Below are 15,095 nucleotides of genomic sequence, written 5' to 3'. Positions count from 1 at the left end.
AGTGAAGGTATATCTCGGTAGGCTGAGGTTTCAGATCGAAGGGCTAGTCTGGCAGCCTCAGCCCAATCATGAATCGTACCCTGTCAGCCACCGCTACTCCGATTGCCATCCCACGTCGGTCGTCTTCTTTATTTTTTCTCCCCTCCTAATTGTGAACCTCGATTTCCTCCCCGCGCTTGATGAAAAATAAGATCATTAGAGGTTTACTACCTCCGCTATATCGTCTTCCTCCCCAAATATCCCAAATCTTCTTGCATCTCCAAGGCCTGTTTATGCTTCCACTCATGTAAGGCTCTTCAAGTGTGCTCTAGCTAACAGTAGAGATTCTTCATCTTCAATGCGTATCTTTCTTAGTGGATGGCCTTGAACACCTGCTCAGCACAAGTTTATGCTCTGCCAGAATCCAAAGTTCTGAAATACTCGTCATTTCTCCTCGCTTTAATATTATCAGGTGGCTCTACCGTGATATTCTGGGGGTTTAGGCACGCCTCCATGTGAAGCTGTCCATTAAGTTGCTCGACGAAATGGATCTAGCCGTTCAGTCCAAACGGCCTCGTAGGTCATCATTTACACAACATCTGCAACGCGTACTGCATCTCGATAAAGGAGGCAACGTGAGTCCTCTTCGCTCTGAAGTTAGACCGCATCACTAAATAATGTGTCTTGATGCCTCCAAGCGAAGACAGAGCGATAATGTTCAAGCACGTGCAGGCTTAGAGACGAGACCAGTCTCCTACCAGCAAACCCACTCGAAGCGAATGTCAGATGAGCAAGAGTCTCATATCGCTACGAGGACGAATGCTTGCGACTATCAACCCCATGCCCCTTTGAGCTCCATCAATGCCGCTCCACATGAAACAGAGTCCCGATTCTACACAACTCAGGACTTTGCTTCGGGATCTTTAGAGCATGCGGATAAGTCACCTTTTACTAAAGAAGCCCTCGGGTCAAGTAATGGCGGGAATGTCACTTCGAAGAAGGACAGACGAGCAACAATGCGCTTAGAGGCAGACCGGATCGAGCTCGAGAAACGACTTCTGAAACTTGAACAAGCGGGAAATGCCCAGGATTCCACCGCTTTGCGAAGAGAATCGCGTCGCCTTACAAAAAAACAGCCATTAGGCAGTTCAAGTAGAACATCGAGTGCCAGCGCCGACGACACTAAATCATATTCACGCTTTTCCTCCGTTTTTTCAAGACGTACATCACGGTCCCGATCAAGCTCCATGAACGGGGGCGACAATGGCTCATCGCGACGCCAGTCAATCGGAACCGAGGTGACAACGAAGGATGAATCGCCGGTTGAGCCACGGCATTGTACTGCATCTCCTGTTCCCATCACCCTACCGGTGCGTCTTGGCGCGGCGATATCTAAAGGATTGGCTGTCACAAACAATGCCTTGCTTTCACATCCGAAGGAATCAGCACAGTCTCAAGCACACCACTCCCACTCTGGCGCAACTTCGCTAGATACCTCTGTTAGTGTAAATGATCAACCTACTCTTGGGGATGGAGTAGCTTCCCATGCAGGACATGGATCCAATCCCCACGGCGAAACTGATCCAAAAAAGGCTTCTTTGGTGGACTCGCATATCTCATCTGACCTTGATCGCGCTTCTTTCGCGGCAACTTTAAAGCTCGGTCGAGACTCAGATATCATGCAAACGGAAGCCTCCCATAAGCAAAACACCAAAGCTCGCCGAAAGCCTTCGACTACACCTGGTACCAACCACGGAGCCGACATCTCAGATAGCCAGCTCATCACTCCTAGTCTACATCCGAGTCTAATGAGGAATGCCCCCACACGATCATTGGCGGAGAACATGCCTCAGAGACACTCCAAGAAATTTACCTCATCCCCCCTTGCAGGAGCTCCTACAGTCAATGACCTTGATTGCCATTCTGTTGCCGCTTCAATTGAAAGTACAAAACTCCGAGCACCCACAGCTGCTTCCGATAAACGGACGTCCGGCACCAAAGGCTCGCATGCCTTGTTTTCTTCTCACACTACAGATAAACCGAATGGACCAGGAACTGGGGCCCATAGCTCTCCTCTCGATATCACCAATCAAAAGAAAAACACTAACTCATTTTCATCATCTCATTTACTGGAATCGTCAAGCAGTGGCGGCAGACCATCCTTGGACTCAGGTGAAATTGCCACTTCATCCCACGCAAAAAAGGGTTCTATGTCGACCTTAAACAACCATAAAACCAAATTACCAAATCAATCTATAGGTTCCCCCTTGAGAAAAGAATCACAGCGCTGGCATTTCCCAGGATATGTCGGACAGGGTGAACGCGCAGCGACTGAGCCTGCTTCAGAGAAGGCCAGACCTCGGGCAATTCAGGGACACACGAAGGCTGAAGGCCATCCGGAGTTGAAATGTGTCAATGCAGAACAGAATTCGCCAAGCCGTGACACAAAGATGTCAAATCTTTCATTATCAACCAGTGTGTCCCAAGACCAAGGTTCAGAGGAATACAACACGGCAGATGAAGCCGTATCAGTCCCGTCTCCGTCGCGAGACGAAGACGCCCCGGCTCAACGACCAGTGGATTATTTTTCAGCCAGAACCCTTCGTGGATCTGCTCAGGGTTCTCTAGAGAAAAAGAGCCCAATGAATGTGCTATCCAGTGCAGTTCTTCCACGATCTCAGGGGCCGTCTAATCAGGCAAAATACCCGGTTTATGGACAATCAGTTGCAAAGCTGTTTGTTATCTGTTGTCACTGCAAGTCATGGCACGATATGCCGTCGGAAGTGTATAGGAAACTAGCTTTCTCTGCTGTCTCCCATGCATCCACGGACCGTTCTTTTGCCTCCTCGGGAAGCCAGATCACTCGTTCCAATAGTCGGCACCTCTCTAAAAAGTCAACGAATGCCCAGGGTCGATCTTCAAGGAATACCGAGAGCTCCAGTCAAAAGAAGCCGGAATCGGCGTCTGCTATGCCCCCGCCATTTTTGGCTGTGAAATGTTGTTGGTGCGAGCATCGTATCAGTAAGACATGCTGCCAGGCATGGACCACTGCTGTTCATCTGTGCGAAAAACAATCTTAGAGGTCGGATGCGAGGGTAGAAGCTCGGGTTGACACGATAGTACTTGTTGTATGTAGCCTCGGTGTTCGTGGATGTTGGGTATCGATTGACCCAAGGGCAGGGTATTCTCATTGCAAACATAGCAGTTCATTATTTCGAGGATCTGGCTATCCCATGCTGCTACCTTGAGCTTGGGGCTGTATACATTTTTAATGACCATAAGCACGCGGAAATTGTCTATCCAGGTCAAGCAACCGAGGATTCTCGGCGCTTGTCTTCCGTCATATCAGCCTTCCGCTTTCCGCGCTTACAACCCACGGACCAGCGATAAACACCAACAAACAGACGGCCTTCCTGTTCTTCACCCCCCCCCCCCCACCTTCCTCCCAAGCAACGACCTGAACCCTACTGTGTGTGTTTTTACCCTTTCTCGTCTTCTTTCTACTGGAACAGCCGGGGTCCGCCATCATGGTGCGCAGAAGGACTCCTTCTGATGCTTCTTCGACTTCTTCTGTTCCGGAAAGACACCAGGTACATACAACCATCCCTGTCTCCGTGTTCCCTCCAAATCCGATACCCCCTTCATATGCGCACCTTTGTCCCGCTTGGCTTTCTTCTGATGGCTACTAGGAGCTGGAGAGTATGTATGATTACTTGGCTAAAGTCATTCTCCTTGGGCCAAGCGGCGCCGGAAAGTAAGTGCCTGGAGACGGATTCCCCGCCACGGATTGAAAGTTCCGATACTCACATGGGCGCTGGCGCATCTTAGATCGTGTGTATTGCATCGATTCGTGAAAAATGAATGTACGGCTCCGACCTTCCGCTGAGCCTGTTATATCCCGACGGAATAACCGGCTCGCTAATGCACCGTGCGCCTATAGGGAGAGTGCTATCGTCACAAACAATCGGGGTCGAATTTTCGTCGAGGATCATCAAGCTAGGGACCGGCCCACGTCGAACGAGAATCAAATTGCAGCTTTGGGACACGGCGGGGACAGAAAGGTTTCGGTCGGTCTCCCGATCCTACTACCGTGGCGCCGCGGGGGCCATCTTAGTTTACGACATTTCCTCGCATTCATCCTTCACATCCCTCCCAACATTTCTTATGGATGCGCGTGCTCTTGCTTCCCCGAGTCTCACTGTCCTGCTGGCCGGTAACAAAAGGGATCTTGCGACTGACCCCCTACCACATACAAGCTTCGTCGACGATGGCCTGAGACCCCCCCAGACACCATCCAGTACCTCCAGCCGACAATCCTCGTTCCCGTTCGATTCGGGCGGAGGGTCGATGCGTTCGACCAGCAATATGGCAACCGGCACGCGGCTGACCGCTACTCATGCCCCTCAAGGTCGAGAGGTTATCAGTGAAGAAACTTCTCGCTGGGCGGCCAAATCGAACATACCCGTTGCTGTGGAAGTTTCGGCGCTCACGGGAGAAGGCGTTGAAGAATTGTTCCATAGATTGGCCCGTATAATTCTTACAAAGATTGAACTCGGCGAAATTGATCCGGACGACCCGCAGAGTGGGATACAATATGGCGATGGCGGCCTTTACGGGCACGGCACCAGTGATGTTTCCAGCATTCGCAGCCATATGACCGTCGATGAGAATGCCGTGCATCTGCATCCTAAGGGCTCAAGAAGACGGAGTGCCAACCGCTGGAGAGGTGGCGTGAGAGAATGGGAGGATGTGTTTCGACTAGGTGGCTCCCATCAAAGGAAAGGTGGTGGATGCTGCTAAATGTTCAAGTTGCCGGCTGACCTTGCCTCGCCGCATGCCTATTCCCTCTCGGATCCAAGAGGCGAAATGCTCTGGCTCTATCTAACCCTTGTATTTGCGCGTGAGGTACTTCGCTCATTGACTGCACTAACCGATACCCTAAATGCCCTCCTTTAATGATATGCGAATTTATATGTTGCCAAATCAATAAAATAAAAATAAAAAAAGGACCGAAAATGAAGCAGCGCGCGTTTCATCCGTTAGCTGTCTTCGGATTCAATTCCTTATTTTATCATTTTGGTTTATATTATGAGGGGAGTTTTCAGCCCCAACTTCGCTTTTCAGTATCATGCCCACGCCCCGAGGAATCTTGCGCCATTTGCCAACTTCAGTCTCCAGGATATTATTACACACCAGCGATTAGCGTTTTGATGCCCTTTCCTGCCTTAACCTCTTTGAACGCCTGCTCGGCATCTTCAAATTGGACAACACCGGTAATCAATTCCTTCACGTTGACTTTGCCAGACGCAACTAGATCAACTGCGAGTTTGTAGTCGCCACTGCCATAGCGGAAACTGCCCTTCACATTCAGCTCCTTTGTGCAAGCTGCCATGATCGGGAAAGTGATCTCACTGCGGCCCATGCCGCCTTGCACATACGTGCCACCGGGCCGAACAAGGTGAATGCCGGTGTGTATCGACGGTTCGGCGCCCGAGGCATCGATGACGACATCAGCACCCGAGCCCAGTTCATTGTCCTTGATGATTTGGCTCGCATTTTCCAGGGCAGGCGCCTTCGCCGGCTCGAACGTTGCCGTTGCAGCATATTTCCGGGCGAACTCCAGCCTTGGCTTCTGGATGTCCACGGCGATGATCTTCGAGGCGCCGAAAGCCTTGGCCACAGTACAACACAACAATCCCACCGGACCGGCACCGAAAACCACGACAGATTGTCCCGGACTGACATTGGCTTGTTTCACAATATGCACGGCGACGCCAAGAGGTTCCATGACCGCGCCCTCTTGCAAAGTGATGTTGCCCGGAAGTTTGTAACAAAAGTCTTCGGGCAAGACATAGTATCTGGCGAGGGTACCATCGTACGGTGGGGTGGCAGCGAAAGCCATATTCTCGCAGAGGTTGTATTTGCCCGCTTTACAGGGCTCGCACCGGCGGCAGGGGGTACCTGGCTCCATCGCAACATGATCTCCCACCTTCAGAGTGGTGACGGCCGAACCGACCTTGCTGATTACGCCCGAGGATTCGTGGCCCAGTACCATGGGCTCCTTGACAACGAACTGACCGATGGAGCCGTGTTCCCAGTAATGGACCTTGAAGGCGAGGCACGTCAGTCAATCGTTGAGATCAAATCGTTCGCCGGGGAGCGCGTACATCACTACCGCAGATTCCCGTAAACTTGACATTCACAAGCACGTCATGAGGACTTTTCAATTCCGGGATAGGTCGATCTTCGAACTTGACCTGATGGATCCCCTCAAGGACGAACGAAAGGTTCTGGAAAGACAGGTGGCTATTAGTTTCATCCGTTCCTTCATCGATCTTGTTCACCCAACGTACCTGGGCGTTCGCGCTCATTGTGAGAACTGGTAGATTAGAGGCCGGTGTAGCGGGCTTCAGAGACGCCGTAGGTAGCTCTTCAATGCAATGTATGGGAAGTAGAACACTGATCAACTGCGTGGAGGGAGGAATGGGAGAATGGGAGAGGGCAAGTGGGGAGGAGGGGCGGTTTATCCAGGAGACGCCTGCCTTATAGTAATGGCTTTCTAAGTGGGGGAGAGGAGAAAAGAAAAATTGAGATGACTAGTGAACTATACAAAATCGAGCGACGCAGCCTGTACTACGGAGTACATGACCGGTAGGAGGTACCAACGCGTAGGTACACAGTCAAGTAGGTTCTCGGTGCTCCGTGATGGGCCCGTATTTGTTCCCCCCACCGTCGTCATGGCGGGGAAAGAAAGGAAGAGCGCGCTCGGGAACAATGGGGAATTTAACCGCATTTACCCGGCAGTGTCCTCCGTACTATACGGTACTCTTTGATACCACATGATACTGTAATATACAGATGGATGGTATCTTATACGTGTCTGGTGGTAACAATACCACTAGGTATGTAAGGTACTGTGCATACCTTACTGTAGGTACGTGACCTAGTAAGGTAAGGTACCTTACCTAAGGTACAGCGTATGTACTCCGGCGATGACATAAGACGCCGGTCCCCGAGCTGGATTAGAGCTAAAGCAGCCTGAAGTATCTCCTCATATCTATCTCCGGTCCACCCTGTGTGCTTTATCCCTTCAGCCTTTGTCATGGTAAGACCGCATCCTCTTCCCTTTCGAGGGACCTTCCGTGCACTTCAATGTCAATCTAGAGCCGGCTGCTGCAGAAGCCTCCCGCTTTCTCCTTCGACGCAGTCACGGCACATTCATGCTTCTTTCCCGCGCAATGCCACCGAGCGGCATCAGTCCTTCAAAACCCAACTATATGAGAGCACGCAACAGCGGTTGAAGCGGGAGCGCGCGGAACAGGAGCGGCATGCCCAGTACCAAACTCAATCCCAGGGTGGTCGCTATGCTGCATTCTTGTTTGGTAGGTGCTCCCTGTCACCTGTTGCTGCTCGACTACCCACCGTGCACCCACGGCTAACCATCTGCAAATTTCTGGACCACCAGGCTTGACCTTTTTTTCGACGGGAGCCTACTTCCTAGGGTCTGCAAAACCCGCCAGTCTCCCAACTTCATCAACAACTCCCCTGTCCGATGTCGAACCATTGCAACACAACGTCTCTCAATCAAATCTCCAGGCCGCTTGGGCCGACTTTGTCGAGATCCTGGGAAAGCCGAATGTTTCGACTGAAAATGGCGACTTGGAAATGCATTCGGGGTCGGATTGGTCTTCATATACGCGGAAGGAAGACGAGAAACCTTTCCTGGTTCTCTACCCTTCAACAACCGAGGAAGTCTCCCGCATCATGAAGGTTTGCCACCAAAGGGTCATTCCGGTGACGCCCTACTGCGGAGGCACCAGCTTGGAGGGCCACTTTGCACCCACACGAGGCGGGGTATGCATTGATTTTCGCCGCATGGATCGCATCTTGGAAGTTCATGAGAAGGACCTTGATGTTGTAGTGCAACCGGCCCTGGGATGGGAGGATTTGAATGAACAGCTCTCTGCCAACGGCCTATTCTTCCCGCCTGATCCTGGCCCCGGTGCCATGATTGGCGGCATGGTGGGCACCGGTTGCTCAGGAACCAATGCTTACAGATACGGCACCATGCGAGAATGGGTTCTTTCCCTGACTGTTGTGCTCGCGGACGGGGCCGTGATAAAGACCAAGCAGCGTCCCCGGAAGTCTAGCGCCGGTTACGATCTCACCAGACTTTTCATTGGAAGTGAAGGAACCCTTGGGCTTGTGACCGAGGCTACCCTGAAATTGACTGTCAGACCGAAAAGCCAGAACGTTGCTGTGGCCAGCTTTCCCACCATCCAAAGCGCAGCTGAGTGCGTCACACGCGTGGTAGAGGAAGGTATCCCAGTTGCTGGCGTAGAAATACTGGATGACGTTCAGATGAAGTGCATCAACGACAGCAAGGCGACAAGTCGGCGGTGGAAAGAATCGCCCACGTTATTTTTCAAATTCACGGGAACACCTGTTGGCGTCAAGGAGCAAATAGGCATGGTTCAAAAAATAGTCTCTGGCGCTGCCGGTCGGTCGTTCGAATTTGCGCGCGGCGAAGAGGAGATGCAAGAATTATGGAGTGCGCGAAAGCAGGCCCTTTGGAGTGTAATGTCAATGAGAAGGGGTCCCGAAGATCATGTTTGGACGACTGATGTGGCGGTTCCGATGAGCAAGTTGCCTGACATTGTAGAATCCACCAAACAAGACATGACTCGAAGTGGCTTGCTGGCAGGCATCTGTGGCCATGTCGGAGATGGCAATTTTCACGGTCAGCCACCCTTATCGACTGGTTTTGTTGCATGCTAATTTAAATGACTCTGGCGAACAGCGATCATTCTCTTCAATGACAGCGAAAGAGCAAATGCAGAGGCGGTTGTTCACCGAATGGTGAAACGCGCGGTGGAATTGGAAGGCACTGTGACGGGAGAGCATGGCGTCGGCCTCATCAAACGGGACTACCTTGAACACGAAGTTGGGCAGTCTACTGTTGATGCAATGCGGCGGGTAAGTTCAACAGTCGGTGATGCAGCGAGCATCATGCTACCACGCAGTCCGAGTTGCTGACACTCTGGATCTCCTACAGTTAAAATTGGCCTTTGACCCCCTCTGCCTGCTCAACTGTGACAAGGTCGTTAGGGTGGAGCGTCCAGTCCCCGGGGAAGTTAAAGAATGGTGATTGTGCTTGCACTGGGAGCCTAGCGCTCTTGCAGTTTACCGCTACTCATCTCATCCTATTAACTAATCATGGGAGGTTCAAATTCCCTCGTTGAAAGCGCTAAACCAGGCGATTCCGGCCCCGAGTTATCTTCAGAATCAAGCACAACCGATGCGAAACCAACTATTGGTTGTCAAACAAAACAAGCCTTTCGCTCAATAACCATATCCTCTTGGGTTGGCATCGTAGCGAGAACCGTATCCGCCGTATCCGTACGAACCTTCGACACTCTCACTGTTGCTGTTGGAATAACTCTCATGTCCCTCTCCAGAGTATTCATCACCCCCATGTCTGTCGCTGACGTCTGGAGAAGGCCTATAGCGAGGTGCATATTCCCTTGACGAATATCAATACCAAGAACATATGTGCGGGACGTACGTCAAGTACGGATAGGTTCATATTCCACTCACTGAGACCATCTGCCGTCGTCGTTCCGGCCCCCCTCCGCGCTTTCGTACGTGGAATAGCGGTTATCTTCATAGCGCGATTCAGTGTAATCACTCGTTTGCTCTTCATATCTGGGACGGCCTTCATATTCGTAATGGCGGTCGACGTGCTCGCTCCTATAGTCATCGCGCCTGTAGGTCAACGTTTCCTGCGACTCGCGATACTGGATGTCGGCGAATTCCGAATGACCCTGTACATACTCGCTCCCACCTGAATGATCGAAACGTCCCTGAGCCTGTCGATGGCCATAGCCATAATCGGGACGATCCTCGTGTCGCTCCAATTCGTCGTCATCATGATAAGTTGGTCGTTGTCGCTCTTGATCATCCGGTTGAGGTCGATTCTCGTGTGTATCGGAACCATTATTCAATAACATGGACCCAACGCCGCTCACAAGTCCACCAACAAGTCCACCAAGAGCACCGCCACCTGCGGCCTCCGCTGCAAGCCTTCCGAATTTGCTGTTATCCGATTGGGGACTCTCGTTGGAAGTTTTGTTTTTCTGAATACTTAGTGGCTTGCCGCATCCGTGACCCGAGTCATGAACCCCCTCCCTATGGTTTTTCCCTTGGAGTACACCGTCCCGAGATAGGCTTCCCCGTAATACCTGTCTCTCCTCCTCGCTTTTTCCATCCCACCATTCCTCAACAGTGGCAAACATGGTTTGACGGACATCGGCAGCACCGTCTTCACCGAACGCGCGGAGGGCGGGGTGATGGAAGACACCGGATATTATCCTATCCAGCGTTCTGTCAACATCAATATCTTCATTGTCCCAGCATTGCATAAGCTGCGGCACCACCCATTTGATGACCTGAGAAGCTATTCGGCCCGCCGGCTCATTAAGCAGATTCGAAAAGTGGTCTTTCGAAAGCATCGAGTGCGTCGGATTGGAAGAGGAGTCATCGTCAAATACAATATGCTGCTGCTCTTTGCTGCTTTGAATGACCTCGGAAGACCCCGTTTGCAGCTCAACTTTCACTTGCTGAAGAATGGGGAGAACATAAGGTGCAATGACAGAGAAGACGAATACCGTTATCTGTTCTTGAATCTGCTCGATCAGCTCCGGTAGAACTGGAATTTTTTCAATCGCACTGTTGACAGATTTGATTAGGTTGTCATGCCACTCCAAAATTGGATAGATCTGCTGGTGCACATCGTCCAAGTACCGTGTCCATTCTTCGGGCTCTCGGGGTGAAACTTGTCGGTTGGCCTCCTTGGCAGATTCCGACTTTGATTTGAATTCGTTCATTTTGTCGGCCTGGCCGTCGGTATCACCGATCAATCCATCCGGGATTTTCCCGAGAAGCTCCTGTATGAAGCTCTCAGAAGGAGTCCCGTTCTGTGATTCAGCCATAACGCCTTCCAGAGATTGAACTTCAGACTGCATCGCTTTATCGGATAGTTCACCAAGCACGGAATGGAAGAAATCAACTCCGCCAAAAGTTCCTGTGATGATAGGGTAGACGTATTCCTGAGCGCCCTGGATTTCCACTTTGGTGTCACGGCCCACGTGAGGGAACACGTCCTCTTCACCGAGCTCGATAAGGCTCAATTCCGCGTAATTTGAATGCGCCGCATAGTCTTCAAGGCAGTGCAAACCAGTTCCGAGAAGGCGGAGAGCTTCATGCAAATCTTCATCGTTTCTCGAATTTGCATACTGGCGAGCCAATCGGATAGATCGATGGAAAACCTGTCGCACCAGGCCTGCGGATGTTGCAATCCCCAGGTCCTCGGAGGCTATATAACTTTTGAGACCTACTCATCGTCGAGACGTGGGTCAGCCCGACTCCTTCGCATTTAACTCAAATCGACCTTACGAACCAGTTCTTGGATCAATGGAAAGTTCACGCTCTTCATCAACTGGGCCTCTCAGTCTGCGGTCATAATCTCGGGCATCCTCCCCTTCGGCGTAACCAAGAGGGTTATCGATGTGTTCCGTTGGTTCATAACATCCAAGACGCTCTGTTGTCACCTCAAACTCTTTGGTTCCGTATCTAGGAGCAGAACGTCAGGACAGCTTCGACATGCCGGAGAATCTATGATATTCAAGAGAGGGAGAAGTATTACCCGAAACTGAGGAAGCCAAGTACCCATATCAAGATGCGAATGGCTTCGGTACTAACGTATTTCAACGTTCCGACGTCGACAGCCTGGCTATAGTCGCGCAGCCAGTTTCCAAAATAGACGCGCTGCACATCAAGCTTGGTAAATTTCCGGCCACCGGCAACGCGGGCCAGGAATAGAGTTAATAGGGCATCTTCAATATCCCCATGACGCCAATTTTGCCCTTCGATACGGGATATGGAAGCGATGTTCCCCGCGCCAAAGGCTTGGGTCTGCTGGAAGAGGGTGAAAAGAACGAAGAGAGAGAAATATGGGATCTTAAAGCGGGAATCCATGATACTCTGGTGTATGCAGAGTTATCCCACCTCGGTATATTTGGTTCTAGTTGTGGGAGAAGAGAAAGGGGGAAGGGGGGGAGAGGGCAGCAAACAGAATGGCCTCGCAAAAAAAAAAAAAAAAAAAAAAAAAGCGAGTAGTTGCCCCGCCATGTACTCCGTCAACGAAGAGAGAAACAAAGGAAGACAGACAGACAGAAGGTGGGGGGATGTTGCTGGTCTACTTCCTCCGCGGGAAGGCCTGAGGGGAACGTGATTGCCCCATTTGCATCTTGGCTGCATGAGACCGACACCGACAAGCTTGGCGGGAGTTCTCTATCTACCAGTTACTGCCTTCTGCTAGGGTTCTTCCAAGGAAATGGTCTGACACGAATGGCCGGGGATATGCCATCCACACTTCAAGGACTGGAATAGGTCCGAGAGGGCACTATCTAGTATCCATCCAACCATGCAGAGTACTACTGCGTAGTGAGCTCCCGAATGTGATCAACTGATTTCCAGCCACTGTCTCAAGCCAGTGGCTCCAGTCTCCACCCTGTCTTTACCGGTGTCCTGTAGTACGGAGTAGATACCACTGGATATACGGATCACTGGGCAGTGCACTCCGCTCACGGGACGATGGCGGCCGAATTGCGTAGAAGTGCAGAGTACAGGGTAGTAGTAGTACGTAACTAGTGACACCAGGCGCACCGTACGAGTGCCAAATTGCAGGAGAGATAAATGATCTACTCCGTACTCTGTAGGTTCCCTTAGGTAAGTCCCCCTCCGCATCCGTCGCTCGCCTTGAGTGGCTTGTCGAACCGAGCGGGTCCGTCACTCCGGAGCGAGCCGTTCTGCGCGCTTTTTGCTCTTTCTTCCCCCCTCCAGCCCCCAGTCCCCGCCCATCTCTTTTATGTTATGCCCCTGGGTATTCTGGGTTTCCTTGGTCCTATATCCGAAAAGGGTGGAAAGGATGCTTACTGATAGGGCAGATCCTCGGATCAGTCTGGATGCTTCGTGCTAACTCCCATACTCTGGTCGTCCCTCCCTCTCCCCCGGGAAGTTTACCATTGATTTCATGCACAATCGTCTGGGTTTAGTAACGTTCTATTTACTTGCACTATCTTCTGCGACGTCGATCCTCGAACCCCGTTTCTACGTGCCTTGCCTTTGACCTCGCTGTGCGGTTTACGACGGCTTGGTGCAGCGGAGGATTCGGAGTCGCAACCTGTACTTGTCCCATCGTTAGAGCCGTCGTCGTTTAAGATGTGTCCAACAGCACGCCATTAGCAGAAGAAAGGGGTTCACTTCTCTCAGGAAGCCGGGCAGGAGGACGGGCAGAAAGCAGAGGCTGTAGGGCCCCTATTTCATTCCCATGCCGCGTTCCGAGACCCGTCTCGCTCGAGGTTCACCGCTTCCATCGAACGCCATGCGGCCGAAGACCGGAGAGATTGCGCCAAATAACCAATCCGGGTGCAACGCTCACTCTGCCTATCCGACGGCTCCTGGCTCTACAAGCCTCTCAACACCCTCTAGTGACGATAGACAGGTGCTGGTTCACTCGTCTGGTACCTCCAAGGATGCACGCCATCTGTCAGACGTGTTCCACCCACCGAATTTGCCCGAAACCGATGTCCAAGTTTGGGCCCAATCGGATGGGATTTCTCAAGGCTCATCAGTCCGCGAGAATTGCCTGAATACAAGCTTCAGTCGGCCCATAGATCTACCTGCTTCAAATGTTTCTTCCAAAGTCGTCAACTCGTCTCCGAAAAATGACAGCATAGAAACGACGCATACTGTATACAGAAAGATATCACAGGATCATTCATCATCTGTGTCATCGACCTCTCTGAGAGCCTCTATCGACAACGACGGTCCGCGGATATCTCCGAGCAATGATAGAGACGGACGTCGGAATGGTGAAACTGTTAATTGCGCAATGACTCAGAACCAGAGTTGTCTCCATCATCGATCGACCAGTGGGACTTCCGAATTGTCGACAGCAAGCTGTTCCAGCATGAGCAAACCAAGTTCACAATATGTCCATCCAATGCGCCAGGCCCCTCGCACGTATACAATGCCATTAAATCAGTCCTCCCAGATGTCTACGACGGAGAGCAACGACGCAGCCACTGGAGACCATGTCGAGGAAGAACTCGAGGCACAATGGGGATCAGAAAGCTTACATCAATCCATGCGTGGTTCATCGGGACAAACACCGCGTTTATCATTACAGACCCAAGAAGATCCTTTCATAAAGCTCCATGGTACCTCACAAACAAACCTTACCGGCCGTCCATCCCTTGGCTATTCCAGGGACACTGGGAGTATCCTGGATGCTGCTTCTCCTATTTCAAGGTCGTCTTTAGATTTCTCCTTTCGATCTAGGACGAGGACGAGTATGGATCCTATATCTCGCGCAGCCACAGTACAGGCGGCGCGGCAAGCATTTGAAGAGAAGGAGGCGGCCAAAGCGCGCAAATTAGAAGAACAGCAGTTGAGGGCCGAGGCAAGACAAATGAGACGGAAAGAAAAACAACCTTGGAGAGTTTCTCTAAGGCAGGATGAATGTCGGGAACAACCATGGCAGAAGGAACCTTCTGAAGTCCACGGCGATTCTGCTCCTTCTCGGCCTGGATCGCAACAGGGGCCGGCACCGGCAACATGGAAGCCCCAGCCCAAGAACCGATGGATGCATTTCTTGACGTGGCTACGAACCCGACTGTTCAAGATAAGAAGAAGAATCAATGTCTTAGGTTAATGTTTCTGACCCAGCTATAGCTTCCGGCTTCGCGCCGGCGCAGTTATACTTATAGCTGCGGATATCTAGGTAGCACTGGTAACTGTCTGTACTGTACTGTACGTGTACCTCCTGGTGGGGAGGTAAGTACCTACAGGTAGGTACCTACATTAGGTACCCATGGATGTAATTTACATACTATACCTAAGGTACATTATTGGAAAAGTAATATACGTAGGTATTGTATGTAGAGTACGGAAGGTATCGTTTATATCCACGCATGCGGTAAAAGAACAGAGGCTCACGTGATGGCATGAGTGGTCCGCGTCGTCAACCCTTTTTACGGGGGTTCCGGCCACCG

The 15,095-nt window shown here is 51.4% G+C and overlaps 6 protein-coding genes across 6 annotated transcripts; 4 read left to right on the top strand and 2 right to left on the bottom strand.

Annotated features, from left to right (window-relative positions):
- The first annotated feature begins 357 nt into the window (after positions 1 to 357).
- Positions 358 to 3,295, top strand: P170DRAFT_188311 (uncharacterized protein). Its single transcript, XM_024842695.1, has 2 exons — positions 358 to 614; positions 687 to 3,295. Exons 1-2 carry the CDS (start codon positions 525 to 527, stop codon positions 3,057 to 3,059), a joined length of 2,463 nt encoding a protein of 820 aa, XP_024704862.1. The 5' UTR covers positions 358 to 524; the 3' UTR covers positions 3,060 to 3,295.
- Positions 3,296 to 3,506: 211 nt separating this feature from the next.
- P170DRAFT_456176 (putative Ras family GTPase (Rab4b)) lies at positions 3,507 to 4,779 on the top strand (the record flags this gene model as incomplete). Its single annotated transcript, XM_024851600.1, has 4 exons — positions 3,507 to 3,569; positions 3,669 to 3,733; positions 3,808 to 3,842; positions 3,920 to 4,779. The coding sequence occupies 4 exons, from the start codon at positions 3,507 to 3,509 to the stop codon at positions 4,777 to 4,779; spliced, it is 1,023 nt and encodes a 340-aa protein (XP_024704861.1).
- A 250-nt stretch (positions 4,780 to 5,029) lies between these two features.
- P170DRAFT_510091 (NAD(P)-dependent alcohol dehydrogenase) lies at positions 5,030 to 6,685 on the bottom strand. The gene is made up of 3 exons (XM_024854742.1): positions 6,333 to 6,685; positions 6,147 to 6,269; positions 5,030 to 6,085 (listed from the first exon to the last, which is right to left on the bottom strand). The coding sequence occupies exons 1-3, from the start codon at positions 6,348 to 6,350 to the stop codon at positions 5,165 to 5,167; spliced, it is 1,062 nt and encodes a 353-aa protein (XP_024704860.1). The 5' UTR covers positions 6,351 to 6,685; the 3' UTR covers positions 5,030 to 5,164.
- Positions 6,686 to 7,081: 396 nt separating this feature from the next.
- P170DRAFT_356417 (FAD-binding oxidoreductase) lies at positions 7,082 to 9,127 on the top strand (the record flags this gene model as incomplete). Its single annotated transcript, XM_024844148.1, has 4 exons — positions 7,082 to 7,361; positions 7,445 to 8,719; positions 8,780 to 8,955; positions 9,035 to 9,127. 4 exons carry the CDS (start codon positions 7,082 to 7,084, stop codon positions 9,125 to 9,127), a joined length of 1,824 nt encoding a protein of 607 aa, XP_024704859.1.
- A 240-nt stretch (positions 9,128 to 9,367) lies between these two features.
- P170DRAFT_384610 (Het-C domain-containing protein) lies at positions 9,368 to 12,132 on the bottom strand. The gene is made up of 3 exons (XM_024845683.1): positions 11,684 to 12,132; positions 11,438 to 11,610; positions 9,368 to 11,371 (listed from the first exon to the last, which is right to left on the bottom strand). The coding sequence occupies exons 1-3, from the start codon at positions 12,013 to 12,015 to the stop codon at positions 9,573 to 9,575; spliced, it is 2,304 nt and encodes a 767-aa protein (XP_024704858.1). The 5' UTR covers positions 12,016 to 12,132; the 3' UTR covers positions 9,368 to 9,572.
- Positions 12,133 to 13,798: 1,666 nt separating this feature from the next.
- On the top strand, positions 13,799 to 14,749 carry P170DRAFT_324926 (uncharacterized protein; the record flags this gene model as incomplete). The annotated part of the gene is made up of 1 exon (XM_024843338.1): positions 13,799 to 14,749. A coding segment is annotated over one exon (951 nt), but the record flags the coding sequence as incomplete, so codon positions are not given.
- Between the last annotated feature and the right edge of the window lie 346 nt (positions 14,750 to 15,095).

This window comes from Aspergillus steynii, assembly GCF_002849105.1.
Source record: "Aspergillus steynii IBT 23096 chromosome Unknown P170scaffold_4, whole genome shotgun sequence".
Classification (NCBI taxonomy): domain Eukaryota; kingdom Fungi; phylum Ascomycota; class Eurotiomycetes; order Eurotiales; family Aspergillaceae; genus Aspergillus; species Aspergillus steynii.
The sequence above is the reverse complement of the archived record's forward strand: the minus strand, read 5'-3'. Positions and strand labels throughout refer to the sequence as shown.